Source organism: Cynara cardunculus (genome assembly GCF_001531365.2).
Source record: "Cynara cardunculus var. scolymus isolate 2C chromosome LG 14, CcrdV1, whole genome shotgun sequence".
Classification (NCBI taxonomy): domain Eukaryota; kingdom Viridiplantae; phylum Streptophyta; class Magnoliopsida; order Asterales; family Asteraceae; genus Cynara; species Cynara cardunculus.
In genome coordinates, this window is record NC_037541.1 from 10,355,219 (window position 1) to 10,369,692 (window position 14,474).

The 14,474-nt window shown below is 38.4% G+C and overlaps 1 protein-coding gene across 3 annotated transcripts in view; it reads right to left on the bottom strand.

The window, feature by feature from the left end:
• Positions 1 to 378: 378 nt before the first annotated feature.
• Positions 379 to 14,474, bottom strand: part of LOC112526501 (CCR4-NOT transcription complex subunit 1) — a 30,454-nt gene continuing 16,358 nt past the window's right edge. For all 3 annotated transcript variants that reach the window (XM_025136797.1, XM_025136798.1, XM_025136795.1), the window contains 23 exons: positions 13,590 to 13,772; positions 13,282 to 13,511; positions 13,008 to 13,140; positions 12,787 to 12,918; positions 11,736 to 11,780; positions 11,452 to 11,529; positions 11,258 to 11,374; positions 10,644 to 10,770; positions 6,909 to 7,009; positions 6,710 to 6,835; positions 6,549 to 6,632; positions 4,196 to 4,342; positions 3,966 to 4,097; positions 3,825 to 3,872; positions 3,586 to 3,732; positions 3,435 to 3,496; positions 2,573 to 2,726; positions 2,297 to 2,488; positions 1,985 to 2,089; positions 1,668 to 1,802; positions 1,150 to 1,386; positions 804 to 905; positions 379 to 725 (listed from right to left, as the gene is read on the bottom strand). In XM_025136797.1, the coding sequence (XP_024992565.1) occupies positions 588 to 725; positions 804 to 905; positions 1,150 to 1,386; positions 1,668 to 1,802; positions 1,985 to 2,089; positions 2,297 to 2,488; positions 2,573 to 2,726; positions 3,435 to 3,496; positions 3,586 to 3,732; positions 3,825 to 3,872; positions 3,966 to 4,097; positions 4,196 to 4,342; positions 6,549 to 6,632; positions 6,710 to 6,835; positions 6,909 to 7,009; positions 10,644 to 10,770; positions 11,258 to 11,374; positions 11,452 to 11,529; positions 11,736 to 11,780; positions 12,787 to 12,918; positions 13,008 to 13,140; positions 13,282 to 13,511; positions 13,590 to 13,772 (2,955 nt within the window). In that variant the 3' untranslated portion in view covers positions 379 to 587. The remainder of the gene's footprint in view (positions 726 to 803; positions 906 to 1,149; positions 1,387 to 1,667; positions 1,803 to 1,984; positions 2,090 to 2,296; positions 2,489 to 2,572; positions 2,727 to 3,434; positions 3,497 to 3,585; positions 3,733 to 3,824; positions 3,873 to 3,965; positions 4,098 to 4,195; positions 4,343 to 6,548; positions 6,633 to 6,709; positions 6,836 to 6,908; positions 7,010 to 10,643; positions 10,771 to 11,257; positions 11,375 to 11,451; positions 11,530 to 11,735; positions 11,781 to 12,786; positions 12,919 to 13,007; positions 13,141 to 13,281; positions 13,512 to 13,589; positions 13,773 to 14,474) is intronic.

Sequence of the window (14,474 nt, forward strand, 5' to 3'; positions counted from 1 at the left end):
ACACGATAAAATTTCTAATAAAAACCATCATCTCTTACCGAGTAAGCATGTCTCACCCGATAAAAATAATGAGTAATTAGTTAACCGGTATGGGGCATAGAAGTTCCTTTGTGGGTGTCCTGAAGTTCTATATTTTCGTTAAACATCTTAATATCCTCTATAATTCTCTGAGAAGCGTAAAAGAGATCTCCATCCTTGGATGCACATTAGGATGAGATGCACCGAGAAAAGATGTACCAAAATTCACCAGATCAATTTCCATATCAAACGCGAAATTCATAGATGGATTTGAAATTAAAAGCGATCAAGGGTCCAGATCTCTTATTACACTTCTAACACGATCCTTAAGCACCAAATCTTATACCATAAGAAGCTAAATTTTCAAAAGATAAAAGAGGCATGTTTAAATAAGCATACAAGTAGCTGAGCATGTACACAGGCTTACAAAAAGGTATTTGGTAAAAACAAATATTCCCTCAAAGAGGAAGAATAATATGCAGAAATAGAAAGTGTTGGATGTCTAAAACACTAGTAATTGGCCTCAAAACATACTTGCTATCTATTTACATCAACACAAATTTAAACAACTAGTGCATGGTATCAGCAACCACATTGTCATCCACGGGTTTTGGGCCGCCACACGATCTTGAAACCGACTCAAACAGTTTCTCGATCTCTGGAGCACACCTTGTGAAAGATCGGCTCCAGAAGTTGTACCTAGGGTTCTGCATCATAAATATAATATAACAGGTTAATTATATGTATGAATCAACTCGACATTTTCATCACATGGTTGATTTTACCTTAATTAGCTCAATGAAGGTGATTAGAAGTCCCCAAGGGTGTGGTCGGTTAACGATCAATCGCTCCAATAGAACTCTCGTGATCTGTTCCTGGATTGCTTCCTGCATACAGTTCATATTCACTCACCCATTACTATACTTTGTACACACACATAGATATAAGGGAATAATCAAAATGACAACCGTAAATCTGGGGAGAACCATGTGAATTTTACCCTAAGGTATTTGATTGAACATATATTTGTTTTACAATGTGTTCACATGTATTTGTTTGTGAAACAATACATGGTTTTCACGATTTCATAATCTTTGCATAGACAAGTAAGAAACGTATGATTGAACTCACCTGGTTCGATTCGGAGAACAAGTAAAGAAGGATGAAGGAAAAGTAATGTGTGTGGTTGTTGGGATAGCGCAGTTGGTTTGCAACGGCGTTCAAAAAGAGGTAACGTCCTTCCGTCTCTAGCTCCAGTATTAGCGTTTGAAAGATATCTAAAGCAGCACCCACCAAGAAGATAGCCAGTGAAGCATTACTTGCCATTGACTGTCCATGAGGAGTTCTTGCCTGCAGCTGCTGGATCGCCTGCACCATCATGCTTTCATCGTAAGACAACTTTCTACTCAAGCTATTCATGGCTTTAAACGATATCAACAGTTATTTGAAGAAATTTTTCAAAATCAAACCTACACAATTTGCAGTGAAGGCTTTTCTCTCTTTCTATTTGTATTGCTATCGTTTACTCATACAGAACCTTTCAAATTTTAGCATATCTATATTTCTTCCTTTCACATACTTTTCGCTCGACTCTTCTAATAATCCAAAAAAGAGACTAAGATATACAGAAAAGAGAGGAGGAAATATACCTGCATTCCAACGTAAAGTACAAGGGAGTTCATCAAAGGCACGTTGTATCGTGTTCCAGCTCTTGCAGCCTCATTTGGTGAAAGAAGTAGTTTCTGCTTCAATTCAGAAAGAAATGAAGTTCCTTGTGGCCTCGTCTGCATAAATAATTATAATTAAATACCCACTAGAACAAAAACAAGAACAGACACATGAATCAACTTAAATTCTGAAAAGGATCAGAATTAGGGTTCATCTTTACTCGTTTCTAGCTCGCATGTATTTTGAACAACCATAGAGCTTTGATTCAAAATTGCGATTATAAAACAAAAGTCTGTACCTTAAGATACTCATCCACATCACTTTTCATTTGCTTGGCTTTCAAAGCTGCATCGACCTCTGAAAGAATGCGGGGCGATTGACTAATCTCAGCCAGCAGATCAATCTGAAAGAAAGATCAAGGATTAATTCGGATCACGATGAGACACCTGAAGCCCAGCCTGAAAAGCCTGAGTGCAGGTCCGGCCTTAAAGCCCAATCAGGTCACTCTTTTTTCAACCAAAAAAGCCCTAAAAGCCTGGGCATTTTTTTTGCTATCTGAAAAAGACCAGGCCTTGTGCATATCTATACTCAACTAAGACAAGACAGAGACCTTCAAGTTGGGAGTGGACGGGTCAGGTAGCCTCATGTTGCGTGGAAACGCACTGAGTACTATATTCCGCATCTGGATGCAGCTTGGAGGAATGATATCACAGAAACTGAAATGATAATCACAAAGGAACTCTGGAAAATCATGAAGCAACACCAACAGCACTCTGAGTGTGCCTTTGTACAGAAAACGAACCTGAGCAACAAGAAAAAAATAAAAATAAGATGATGAAGTCTGTATGCATGCTAAGAGAAAAGTTATCAGTAGAAGATTGCAAACCGGCTCCCCAAGTTCAGCATTCCTCAAGAAAGGCTCCATGAACTGGAACAAGTCTACCAGCAAGCGTTGGAAATATGGCCACCCCTTCTGAGCATTTCCACTGAGCAGTTTCGGCATGAAACTTCTGTGACTTACTAGCTCAAGCCATACAAAGCTGAAGACCAATTTGTCCACATTAGATGAACGTAGACAAGAAAATGGTTGTCGGTCATTATTAGTTTAAGATTGCATTCCAAAACAGAAACTTATCTATAACTTTTCTTCCCTCATGACATTTTTGTGGAATTAATTTTGCATCTTAACTATATATATATATATATATATATATATATATATATATTGGTATGTGCACTGCACATATTTGAGTGCGGTAGGAAACTATAAAGTGTTGTTCCATGTTCCCTGCATGAACTTCAACTGACACATGAGAATACACTCATACAGATGGCTTTATTGCTTTTCATAGGATATCTTGGTCATATGTATGACACTAACAAAATAGCTTACTGAAGTTTATGGAAGTTCTAAATATTTAATTCTGGCTGAAGAAAATACACATGGTCAGACATGTCAAATCATGTCCTAATCTGTATATTAAACATGATCCAAGTATGTGTGACTTCATATCAGTTGACCCTACACATCTATTTCAAGCTCAAAGGGGCATGGCATGGCAAAGATAAATGTGAGACTCCACTTAGAAGCTCAATTGATTACTAGAGCACTAGGTCAGCACAGGTCGTCTAACTTTTTGACATGATAAATCGACTCCAAATATTTATAATTACTTTGATGAACATCTTAAATCTGATTAACCCAATACCAACTACAATAAACTCAAAACAGAGAATATTTTACTAACCTGAATGCAGGAACTTTCAGAGGCTGCAGGGCATGAAAAGAAGTTGCTAGAGCTGTCAAAACCTGTACAAGCCCAAAGCAAATTAGTAACTTAACAAAGAAGATAATTTAGATGAAATGCATTTACAAGTTCAATAGAAAAATGCAAATACCTGAAAGTTTGCGCCTTCAAAAACAGGATCCAGGGTGCTAAGGTCAAGCAGCCAATCAATGAATAACCTGAAATATGGCCTAGGATTGAACGATGTTTTCTTCTCCTCTGCATCCTTCTGAATGAATCTCACAGTCACTGCTAACACCTGTAGCACAAAATACGGAGTAATTTCCAGTCATCATATGCAACTACTGAAATGTGTATTAAAAAAAGTCGGTTACGATTTATGATTCAAACCTTCGACAGAAGTGACAGCTTGCTTAATCCATGGTCAACAGGGGAGAACTAGCAATACAAAAAATTGAAGTCATGATGAGAAGCATAATCAAAATGCATATATAAAGTAGAAGTTCAAAAGCCAGAGTCAATGTCCCCTACCTTCAGTATCGAAAAGACCAGTGATGCATACATATCAATAGCAAGGAAAGATAATGACTGTGCTTGCTGATGGGATTGGAGAGAGTTAGAATTGATCACTTCAGACGATATACAGTGTGATACAGCAACATCCTGGTAAAAATAGATAAGATAAACACAGGTTTCTGTGAGCAAGTGCATGTGTTTTGGATGCTAAAGAAGAGCAGGGAGATCATAGTTATAAAACAAACCAGGAGACGGCGAAAAAAGCGGTCAGATGTATCATCTGCTTTCAACAACCCATTTTGCTGCAGTTGTAGAACAAAACGCGCAGATATTGCATCGTTGACACCAGGGAGTTCATATATCCGGTACCATTCAGCAAATAGCATAGAAACCTGTCAGATACATACATTTATTTAGTTGAAAAGACCAGCTATTCCCTGACAACTCAAAGATATTAAAGACTACAATAATTCTAGTTAGAAGATAGAACTAGGGCATGCTATGCGTTCATATGGTTATTTGTCCATCAGTCCAGGCCTACATGCCCATCCAAGGTATGCCATATAGTCAAGTTTTCCTCCTTAGTAGTTTATTCAGTCAACCAAACCTATATTTGTGAATAGCAGCAGATCTCTAGATTACAGCTTGATCCAACCATGTGGTTTTGTTTCCACCACCATGGGACCAAGTGCCAGGCCATTTCTTGACCCTGGAGTCGACAAAAGTGATAAAGTAGCTATGCGGTCATGCTATCCACTTCTGATTTTATCTAGAACCTTGTTGGAAAATGGATGAAGCAAACAAAATCATTATACACAAGCCCCAATCTACAAAAACACTTGTGGGTCTGCTGGGACTCTTCATAGCCACATTCAGACAACAGATTTTTGTTGTTTATACACAAGCCCCAATCTACAAAAACACTTGTGGGTCTGCTGGGACTCTTCGTAGCCACATTCAGACAACAGATTTTTGTTGTTCCACTTGCAGTAAAACTCTCCATGAAGACAGTGTTGAGGATTACTACTACATGGTGCAGTCTTCTATAAATTCTTGAGAGTTTCACATGGATGTTTCTTTTAGTAATGAGAATGGGAGTAAGAAGAAGAGGTGACACTTCACCAGGAGCAGGAGAAATCCAAACCACAATCATTGTTGTAAATTTCCATTCAATTTGTCTGCTTCAATCTGTTTAGATAGTCGGTTTCTTTCCTGAGTATTTTATGTTATATAGTTTCACATTTGTTGCCTTTGGAGATGGGAACAATTGATATCAATCTCCAACTTTAGCAAAGTTAGAACCCTATATTCGGGTTGTTTGCTTCGAAAAATAAACATCTAATGACCAAACATGTACAATTCAATTATAACAAGTTTGTATCCTATGACATCTCTTCTTAGTCCGTCAAAGAAAATAGTAATAGTTTAGTTCATTCTAGAGAATGTATCATTCACCTGTAAATCATTGGAAAAAATTCATATCATTATGTTCGACCATCATTTCGTATAAATGAGATACATGTTCGTCCTTCTGAAGGTGCATGCTATAGCACATCAACCAGAGTTTTAGTGATAAGTGAATGTTACAAAAAAGAGATGCATGTTCAAGGATCTTTATCTCCTCAATTCTCAAAAACAAATCTTCAATTTATCTCCTCAATTCTCAAAACCGGTATGTGGTACCATGATTCTCTTTAAGATCATTTCGAGAACCTTATCTATAACAACTTATACACCAGATTTATCAAAAGTCTTAAAAACAATTTTTAATGCAAAAAATACTATACATTTATGCACAAAGTCTTAAAAGTCTTAAAAAAACTCATAATGCATTAAGTACTACTACTTTATGCATTCAGTCTTAAAATCTTTTAATCTACAATTAAAATAACATATAGCACAAGTTACCAATGCACATTATTACTTTTTCTTTTCATGTTCCCAAGATAATTTTGACACCTTTCACTCATGCTTTCACTCTCTCATACCTCTATGTCTTCTCCCCATCCCCCAAGGTGAGATTCAAACTGATATTCACCATGAGTTATTAAAAGTTCTCTCATTCAATTGCTCTAGAACTCTCGGTCYCGCTCTCGATCTCTTGATTCTTTGCTCTTGGTGTAAATCAAACACATTTGTGGAGTCGTTTAAATATGTTGGATTTTAAATATATTGGATTTTAAACTGTCATACAACTTTTTTCATCGATAGATTGTAATTGGAACCATAACTCTTATTTATCCAAATTGTATTAATATGTAAAGACCAAGTGTAACTTATATCATCGTTAAATCTTCTCTAATAAAACCAGTGAAACTTCAAAATCGTTAAAATTCACGACTCCCGCCGCATTGCACGGGTACACAACTAATCAAGTATGAAGCCGGAGTTCTGCCTAACGAGTGCTTACCATATCAGAGAAGAGGTAGAGAGTCCTAGTTAGTAGGAACTTGATATCATGTATTTGAATATAATGGAACTATAAGCTATTGTTCATTACCAAATGCAAACATACATATACAATCCCAGCAAGGCACCAAAAACCTTCACACAGAAACCATAATGGAGATGAAAAGTTAGTAAGCAGGCTTCATATACCTGCTCATGGAAACCAGCAGGATCTGGTTCAGAAGATTCCAAAGCAGTGCTGTCGTCCCTGTTTGCTACAGGATGGTTAGCCACCTGTTCCATTAAACAAGAAAGTTAGGATCCCAGAATGTTGTCTAGCAACAGCTTCAATAACAACAGTGTGACGTTACCTTTTTGTCTTTTGGTTGCCTGATCAAATCATCCTTGCCAGCTGAAAAGCCAGAGGAAGCTGCTGGGTTCCTAGCAATTTCAACAAGCTGTTGAAGAGCCTCAGGAGCATCAGGCCTTGTTGCAAGCTGCAGGTTATTTTTCATCAGAATGGATGCTGCCTCCAGTAAAGTTAATATGAATTAAAGAGTAAGATCAAACCTTTGCCAATGCATCAACAAGATTATGAAGTTCAGATATTACTCTGGCATCACTAGCCACCAATGTTTGGATGAGGGAAATTGCAAATTCTGTTGCCACCTCTGCATAGCATATAAAAAAAATCATCTTTTAGCTATGAAGGACCAATGCCTTGATAGACCCATGCAAAGACTTCTGAAACAACCACTGTATGACGACAACAATCAACCATCTGCTGTTCTATAAAATGTGCAACTATTTGGATCCATCCCAACAGGGTATTTCCCTCGAATAAAATAATACTTTTCAGTTCAAAAATTCGGAAAAAAGTACATCACTTAATTGGAGTCATGAAGCATGAATTTTGTTGAAACAACCAACACACTAATACACGAATGTATCTAGCGAGACTTCAACTCACAGCCTAAGGGTTGTACAAATCTACTTAAGCACTACCATCAAACTGCTTGTTCTTTCAATCACTTGCCAAAGGCAGTAGGTCTCCACCTCAAATGATTTAGTTCACTGCCTTCCTATCATTTCAATGATTCCACTTAACATGGTAATCATAATCTTATTTTGCTCTCTTTCTCTGAAGTATGATAACTGAGATTATATACAATTTCAACTGCTTAAGAATGCTTGAACTAATTATGAAGTTCAAAATACTCAAGAAGTCAAAAGAAGTAAGACATGTTATCAGGCATTTTGCTACCTGTAATCTGATGATGAACTTCATAAAAATTCCAACATTATATAAAAAAAACTAAATTTCAATGCATCATACATGAAACACACATGTTACTCTTACGTGTAGAATGCCCTAGCTGCTGATCTCATAAATAATACATGATTGCCCATTTCAGGCTGCCCTTTCATGTCAATTTAGCTATTTTGTAAATGCGACTATGTTTTATTAGACTGAATGTACATTCAGCCTTGTAGTGGCGTGACCAAGAGGGCAGGTAGAGTTTTGGTAACTTGGGTCAAAAATCAGATGTCTACAACACCTTCAAAGGTTTTCTTACCATGGTTGAAAGACAATTTATTACAAAAGTCAAGAACGTTCTAATTGACTGGAGTGGTGAATTTCGAAATCTATCTCCCTTCTTCTCATCCCTTGGCATTGTTCATCACCGTTCAGGTCTCCATACTAGTGAGCAAAACGGCTTCGTGAAACGACGCAACCGCTATGTCGTTGAAATTGGTCTCGCTCTACTTGCTCAATCAAGTGTTCCTCAACGTTTCTGGCATTACGCCTTCGATACCGCTTAATACCTAATCAATTGCATGCCTTCGTGAACCTCAACAAACAAATCACCGTTCGAACATCTCTTCAAACGTCTCCCAATTACTCCTTTCTTCGGGTCTTCGATTGTCAATGCTTTCCTTACCTTTGACCGTACAACCATCACAAAATTGACTTTCGGTCGACCCTTTGCGTCTTTCTTGGCTATTGTCATTTCCATCATGGCTATCGAGCGTTTATATATTGCTTGTCATGTTCGCTTCAATGAAGACCACTTCCCCTTTGCTATTCCTACTGTCCCTACTTCCTCACATACATCATCATATCCCTACACCTCCTCGATATCACCTCACATGATAACCGACAACACTCCACCTGTCGCTCCATCTCCTACCTAATCCACCCAGTTCACCACATATTTTCTCGCCCATCTCTCAGTCTTCTCCTAAACCCACTTCCCCTTTATACCATGATCCAGACACCTCCATTATCACCCACTTCCTCATCTCCATCACCACCACCGCCTCCTCCTCCTAGACAAGTAGACAACGTCCTAACCTCCGGGCCAACCCAAAACAACGGGTTCCCTTCAACCTCTCAGCTAATCTTACCACCACCTCCACTACACCTATTGAACCAATCTCGTTTACCATCGCCAACAAATCTCTTGAATGGCGTCAAGCTATGGCTGAGGAGTACTCCGCTCTTGTTAAAGACAGCACGCGGTCTCTAGTTCCTCGTGCTCATGATACTAATGTGGTTGATTGTAAGTGGGTTTACAGAATAAAACGGGACAAGACAGGTGCCATCACTCGTTACAAAACGAGACTCGTCGTAAAATCGGCGACATGGCATTGATTTTCACAAAACCTTCAGTCTTGTTGTCAAGAGCACTACCATCAGGGTTGTTTTATCGCTTGCGGTTTTTTAGAAATGGTCGCTCAGGCAACTTGATGTCAAAATGCTTCTCTTCATGGCCACCTTATTGAAACAGTCTATATGAAGCAGCCTCCAGGCTTTATTGACCCACAACGATCAGATCATGTTTGTCTACTCCATAAGTCCATTTACGGCCTCAAGAGGGCCCCACGGGATTGGTTTCACCGCCTTTCTAAGGCTCTTCATACCCTTGATTTTGTAGGCTCCAAGACTCATCCTTCACTGTTTATTTCCAATCATGTTGGCACTCTTCTATACATCTTATTGTATGTTGATGACATCATCATCACGAGAAACAATAATGCCGCTATCAAGGCCATCGTTCAACAACTGAGCCCAGCCTTTGCGATAGAAAATCTAGGCCCACTAAATTACTTCTTGGGTATTGAGATCGTTCCTCAAGGACCATACATCATCCTTTCTCAGAAGAGGTACATTTTGGAGCTCTTACAACGAGTAGACCACTCAAACTCTAAGCCCATGCCTTCCCCCATGACCTCGTCCCGTTCGCTATCTTTACCTGACAGTCCTGCTTTTTCTGACCCGGTTAAATACAGACAGGTCGTTGGTGCTCTTCAATATGTTACTCTTTCTCGAATCGCTTTTGCAGTTAATAAAGTGTGTCAGTTCATGCATGCCCCTACTGAATCACATTGGTCTATGGTCAAACGGATTCTACGCCATCTCCAGAGCGCTGTTGACTGCAGCTTACTCATTTGTCAGGCATCTACTTTATCTCTCCAAGGCTTCTCCGATGCTGATTGGGCTGGGTGTCTAGATGATCGTCGGTCCACGGGGGGATTTGCCATCTATTTGGGTTCTGACCTTGTATCTTGGACCACTGACAAACAACGCACTGTTTCTCGATCCTCTATTGAGTCGGACTACAAAGCCCTGGCTGATGTTGTAGCTGAACTTACCTGGCATCAAGCTCTCCTTCGTGAACTTGGTGTTCATGCCCCCATCAGCTCCTATCTTGTGGTGTGACAAATTAGGTGCAACCTATCTATCAAACCCGGTCTTTCATGCACGAATAAAGCATGTGGAAGTTGATTTTCATTTTGTCAAAGAAAAGGTTGCTCAGGGAGACCTTCATGTACAATTCATTTCCACAACAGAGCATATTGCTGATATTTTCACGAAGCCGTTGCCGACTCCTAGATTTCTATTCTTACGATCCAAGCTACAGGTCATTACCCGTCCTTAACTTGTAGGGGCGTATTAGACTAAATGTATTTAAGTGCAATTAGTATAATGTAGAGGGCATCCTATGTAATTAGTATCTATGTATAGAGACCGATTGTAATTAGGTTACGTATCAAATCAATACACAAAACCCTTGTGGTTTATTTTGTTTAACAGTTAAAAATGGTATGTTCGTAAATTATAATGACAAATAAATGATAATACAATCTATATTATATGTAAATACATACGCACTCATACATATGCACATGCACATAAACATGCCCAAAAAGCCAGAAGTACCACATCAAAGCATTGATTTATAACACATCTTAAGCTTGCAATCATGTAGCTATTATTAACAAAACAAAGTTTACACATACTGTTCTTTCCCGCATCAAGAAGCTTGGCCATATGAACATTATACTCGGCAAGGTTCAGCAACTCTCTGCGAATTAAGCCAATGGTAATATCTTTGTTGAACTTCCTATCTTCATCAGAATATATTACCTGCAGGAACACAGTGTGAGCAAGTAGTGGTAGTAGTAGCAGCAGCATTAGTAGTAACAATGAGGTGAGGACATTATCAAACCGGGAGAAGCTAACTAGACCTAAAATGCACGTATTTTGGGCAAGTTGTCTCTAGATTAATATTTAAAACCACTCCCATGAGAAACATTTATCAACCAATTGAGCAAATACAATAATTCAAAATCGTCATTAAATTCATCAGTTAAGCACCCCAATCACTAAGAAATTAATTGCAAAGAAATATGAGGAATATATGTGCCAAGACATGAGAAAGGATTAGAAAACTTGAAAGAAAAAAAGTGCAAAAAAATGTGAGGAGCCCAAAAAATACGAAGAGATCAGCCTAGAGTTATATGGCATGGTTTCTTGGAGATATCCATCGAAATAACAATAGACAGTAGCTAATGAATGAAGAGCATTATGAACCTAAAACATCATCTAAGTCGGGAAAGGAAAATAAACATACCCAACTAGTCAGTTCCTTCACCACAAGCTTGCTAACATCACGAATCGCAGCCAACATGGCAAGATGAGCACCAACATGTGCGGCGTTCGCTGCATTTTCATATAAGCCTTTGAAGACCTATGACAAGGTTAGATGAAGTGTTAACATCTATTTGGTAAGAAGGATAAGCATCAAAATAACAACAATGAAAATACCTTCTGAGCCACAGCCAAGGCAGCCTCATCCCGACTAATGCATTTAAGAATGACCCCAGGAACCTCGGCAATAATAGACTGAAAACAAACATCCTCTAATAAGAACTCAGATGTGTTTTGCAAATTCAAATGTCATCCAAAAAAGTACTTGAATAAACTCATTGAAAAAGAGACTAATAGAAACAGCTTTTGGGAAGTAGATTTCGTAATCACATCTAAGTTTGGAGCCTCGGTAAACAAAATTTAAGAGAGAAAAAGTAATAACGAATATAAAGGAACATTACCTGAATTTCTGTTTCTTTAGCATCATTTGCTATCAGAGATTCCAGCTGAAACAACAAATGATAGATCTGGTAAGCTCTACAGCCATCTCATTTGAAGTAAACAAGAATAGAAGGAATAAAAAAGCAAAAGAAAGAACATGCACATCTCCTCATTCAGAAATTTTAAGTTGTAAAACCCCTCAGAGATGGGAAGTTTCATAACAAAAAAAAGGTTTGAAGAAAAACAAAATATCTATCATACAATATTTTCCATATCATGACTAGTCAATGCATTAATATTTCCATATCACCTGTTGGAGTGTTAAGCAACACGTTATGTAACTCGGGACACATTCACATTGCATATTCCATGGCCCAACATATATCCACTACTCCCTACTACATTATGACGCATTCACAAATGCACCATGACACCATATACTGGTGTGGAGCAAGCTTTGTGTAGAATATGAACACATAAATGCATAAGCCCATTTCTCATTAATGAATCTTAAGGTAACTATAAGACATAGACACACATACATGTGACTTTGTAAGGTCAAGCATTCTTCATCAAGTTGCATTCTCATCTTACTCAGAAGGTTACACTTGAAATATGTTAGTCATACTTGCATAATCACAAGTCAACACTATAAATACTGTGTACTTCATAAACCTGGACCTGATACCAATTCCAACATCTTTTTACACATAGAAACTCATTTCTTCATGACATGGATACAGTAAGAAAACTCAGCATATGGATATAAGATGCATGTTTTACTAGACTACCCAGAAACCTCTTCCCATGCAGACTCGAAACCTTTCACCATAATATGAGTCTGCATGATCATATCGGGTTTAAAACCCATGTGACACGCATACAACAACCATTCTCCACAAATCACTCTAGAATGTACGGATGTAAATACCATGTCTGCCCCCTCTAACCCGGTCCATCCAAAATACTTGGTCTAACATCTCTACTGTAGGGCTAGTTAGTAAAGATATATAACGAAATTATATAAAAGATGGTCAGAAGAAAGAAATTGAAGTGACGACAATCTGAGACCTTCTCTGAGATAATCTGGTATTTATCCAATGCATCCCCAGTAGTCAATGAAGGTTCTGCAGTGGTACTTATAATGCGATCTGAAGCTGCAGCTGAAGGCGAAGGCAAAGGCTGTGCATAAGCTCCCGATTCCTAGCAAATAAGAGAAGGCACATGTTAGGCAAAAGATATGAGCAATGAAAACTCATCATCTTGAACTCATGTTTATAAATTGTACTAACTTTGGTAACATTGGAAGATTCTGTTATGTGCAATTCAGGAGCTGACACCGAAGAAAATGAGGAAAGAACAGCTTCATTCTCAAAATTGTGTGGACCAATACCACCAGCCATCCCACTATGTACCGAAGAAGCACTGGAAATGGAAAAGGAAATGATAAAAGATGTAAAAGTTAAAGAGTACGAGTTCCTAGAATTCGTCAGACATGAATAAAGGAAAACCATTTGACCAATCACATAAATAGGAAACATAAAGGATGACCAAATTCCCACACACCTAAGGAGTTTTACTGAACTAGGCTCTATATCTTCAGGATCCAAGGAGTGTGCGACAGCATTAATACCAGAATTTCCCAGGCTAGATGAGAAAATTCCAGGGTTTAGTTGCCCTGAAGCTGAGCCATATCCCCGGTGTAGAGCACCACTTCCTTGGGGAGCCGAAGGACCAAGAGGTACAGCATTTGAGTTTTGGTTGGATTGATTTTGCCAGGGTAACCGAACAAAATCCTGCAAAAAGAGCGTTACTATTAAATTTTATACCGAGCACTAAATCAAAACCACCGAATCGTAGAATTAAGGTGATACCTCGTAGACCCGCTGTTGAGAATGGGATAAGCGGCCAGGTTTAGGACGCAGAGCTTCTGGTAGAACACCTACATGACCTTGTGTATACAGGCTTGCATCAAAAAAGGCAGGTCCAACCCCTTCTCTATGCTTCCTTCTTATCGAAAGTTGTGGTGCAAGTTCGCCATCTATTGTTTGTACAGCCTGTATGCACCAAAATATATTGTTACTGCAATTGACTAGTAACAGAACCATTTAAAGATGTGAGAAATCCTAACATGGAAATAACATACAGCAATACATACAAGCTTATACTTTGTTAGGATCAGCTTAAACTCTAGTGACAGACAATTAAGTTGGATTTTCTCAACAGACAGTAGGGGTAAGCAATCGCTTCCTTCTTTCCCAATGTAAGCAGAGAGAAGAAGGCTTAAAAGTTGCAGGTCCCAAATGTGTCAGGCCTTCCCCCAACGCTAATATGGAGCACATAAATTAATAACAGTTACTATTTAGAGATAAACTGGCATGTTGAGAATTAGAAGACAAGTACCAGGAAGTATAGCAATCTAATTCTAAAGGTTGAATAGATCTTTAAGATATTTATCAGGAGAGTACTTGATATGCTGGTATAAGTTAAGAAAGGATCTAGTACCTACAAGATTTTGTATCATAAAGAGTTGAGTAAACCTTCTTACAACATCCGGAATCATTGTCTATTCTTATCTGTTCATTGTCTATTCTTATCTGTTCTGCCCCCTCCCTATTTCATTTCTGGTTTGCTTCGTAAATAACATTGCCAAATGTGTGGCCAGATCGCTTTTTCATCCAACTTTAAGGACAAATGTGCAACGTGATTTTTCGCAGTACATGTGTGGTACAAAAAAAACAAAGCACTACCATGAGTAT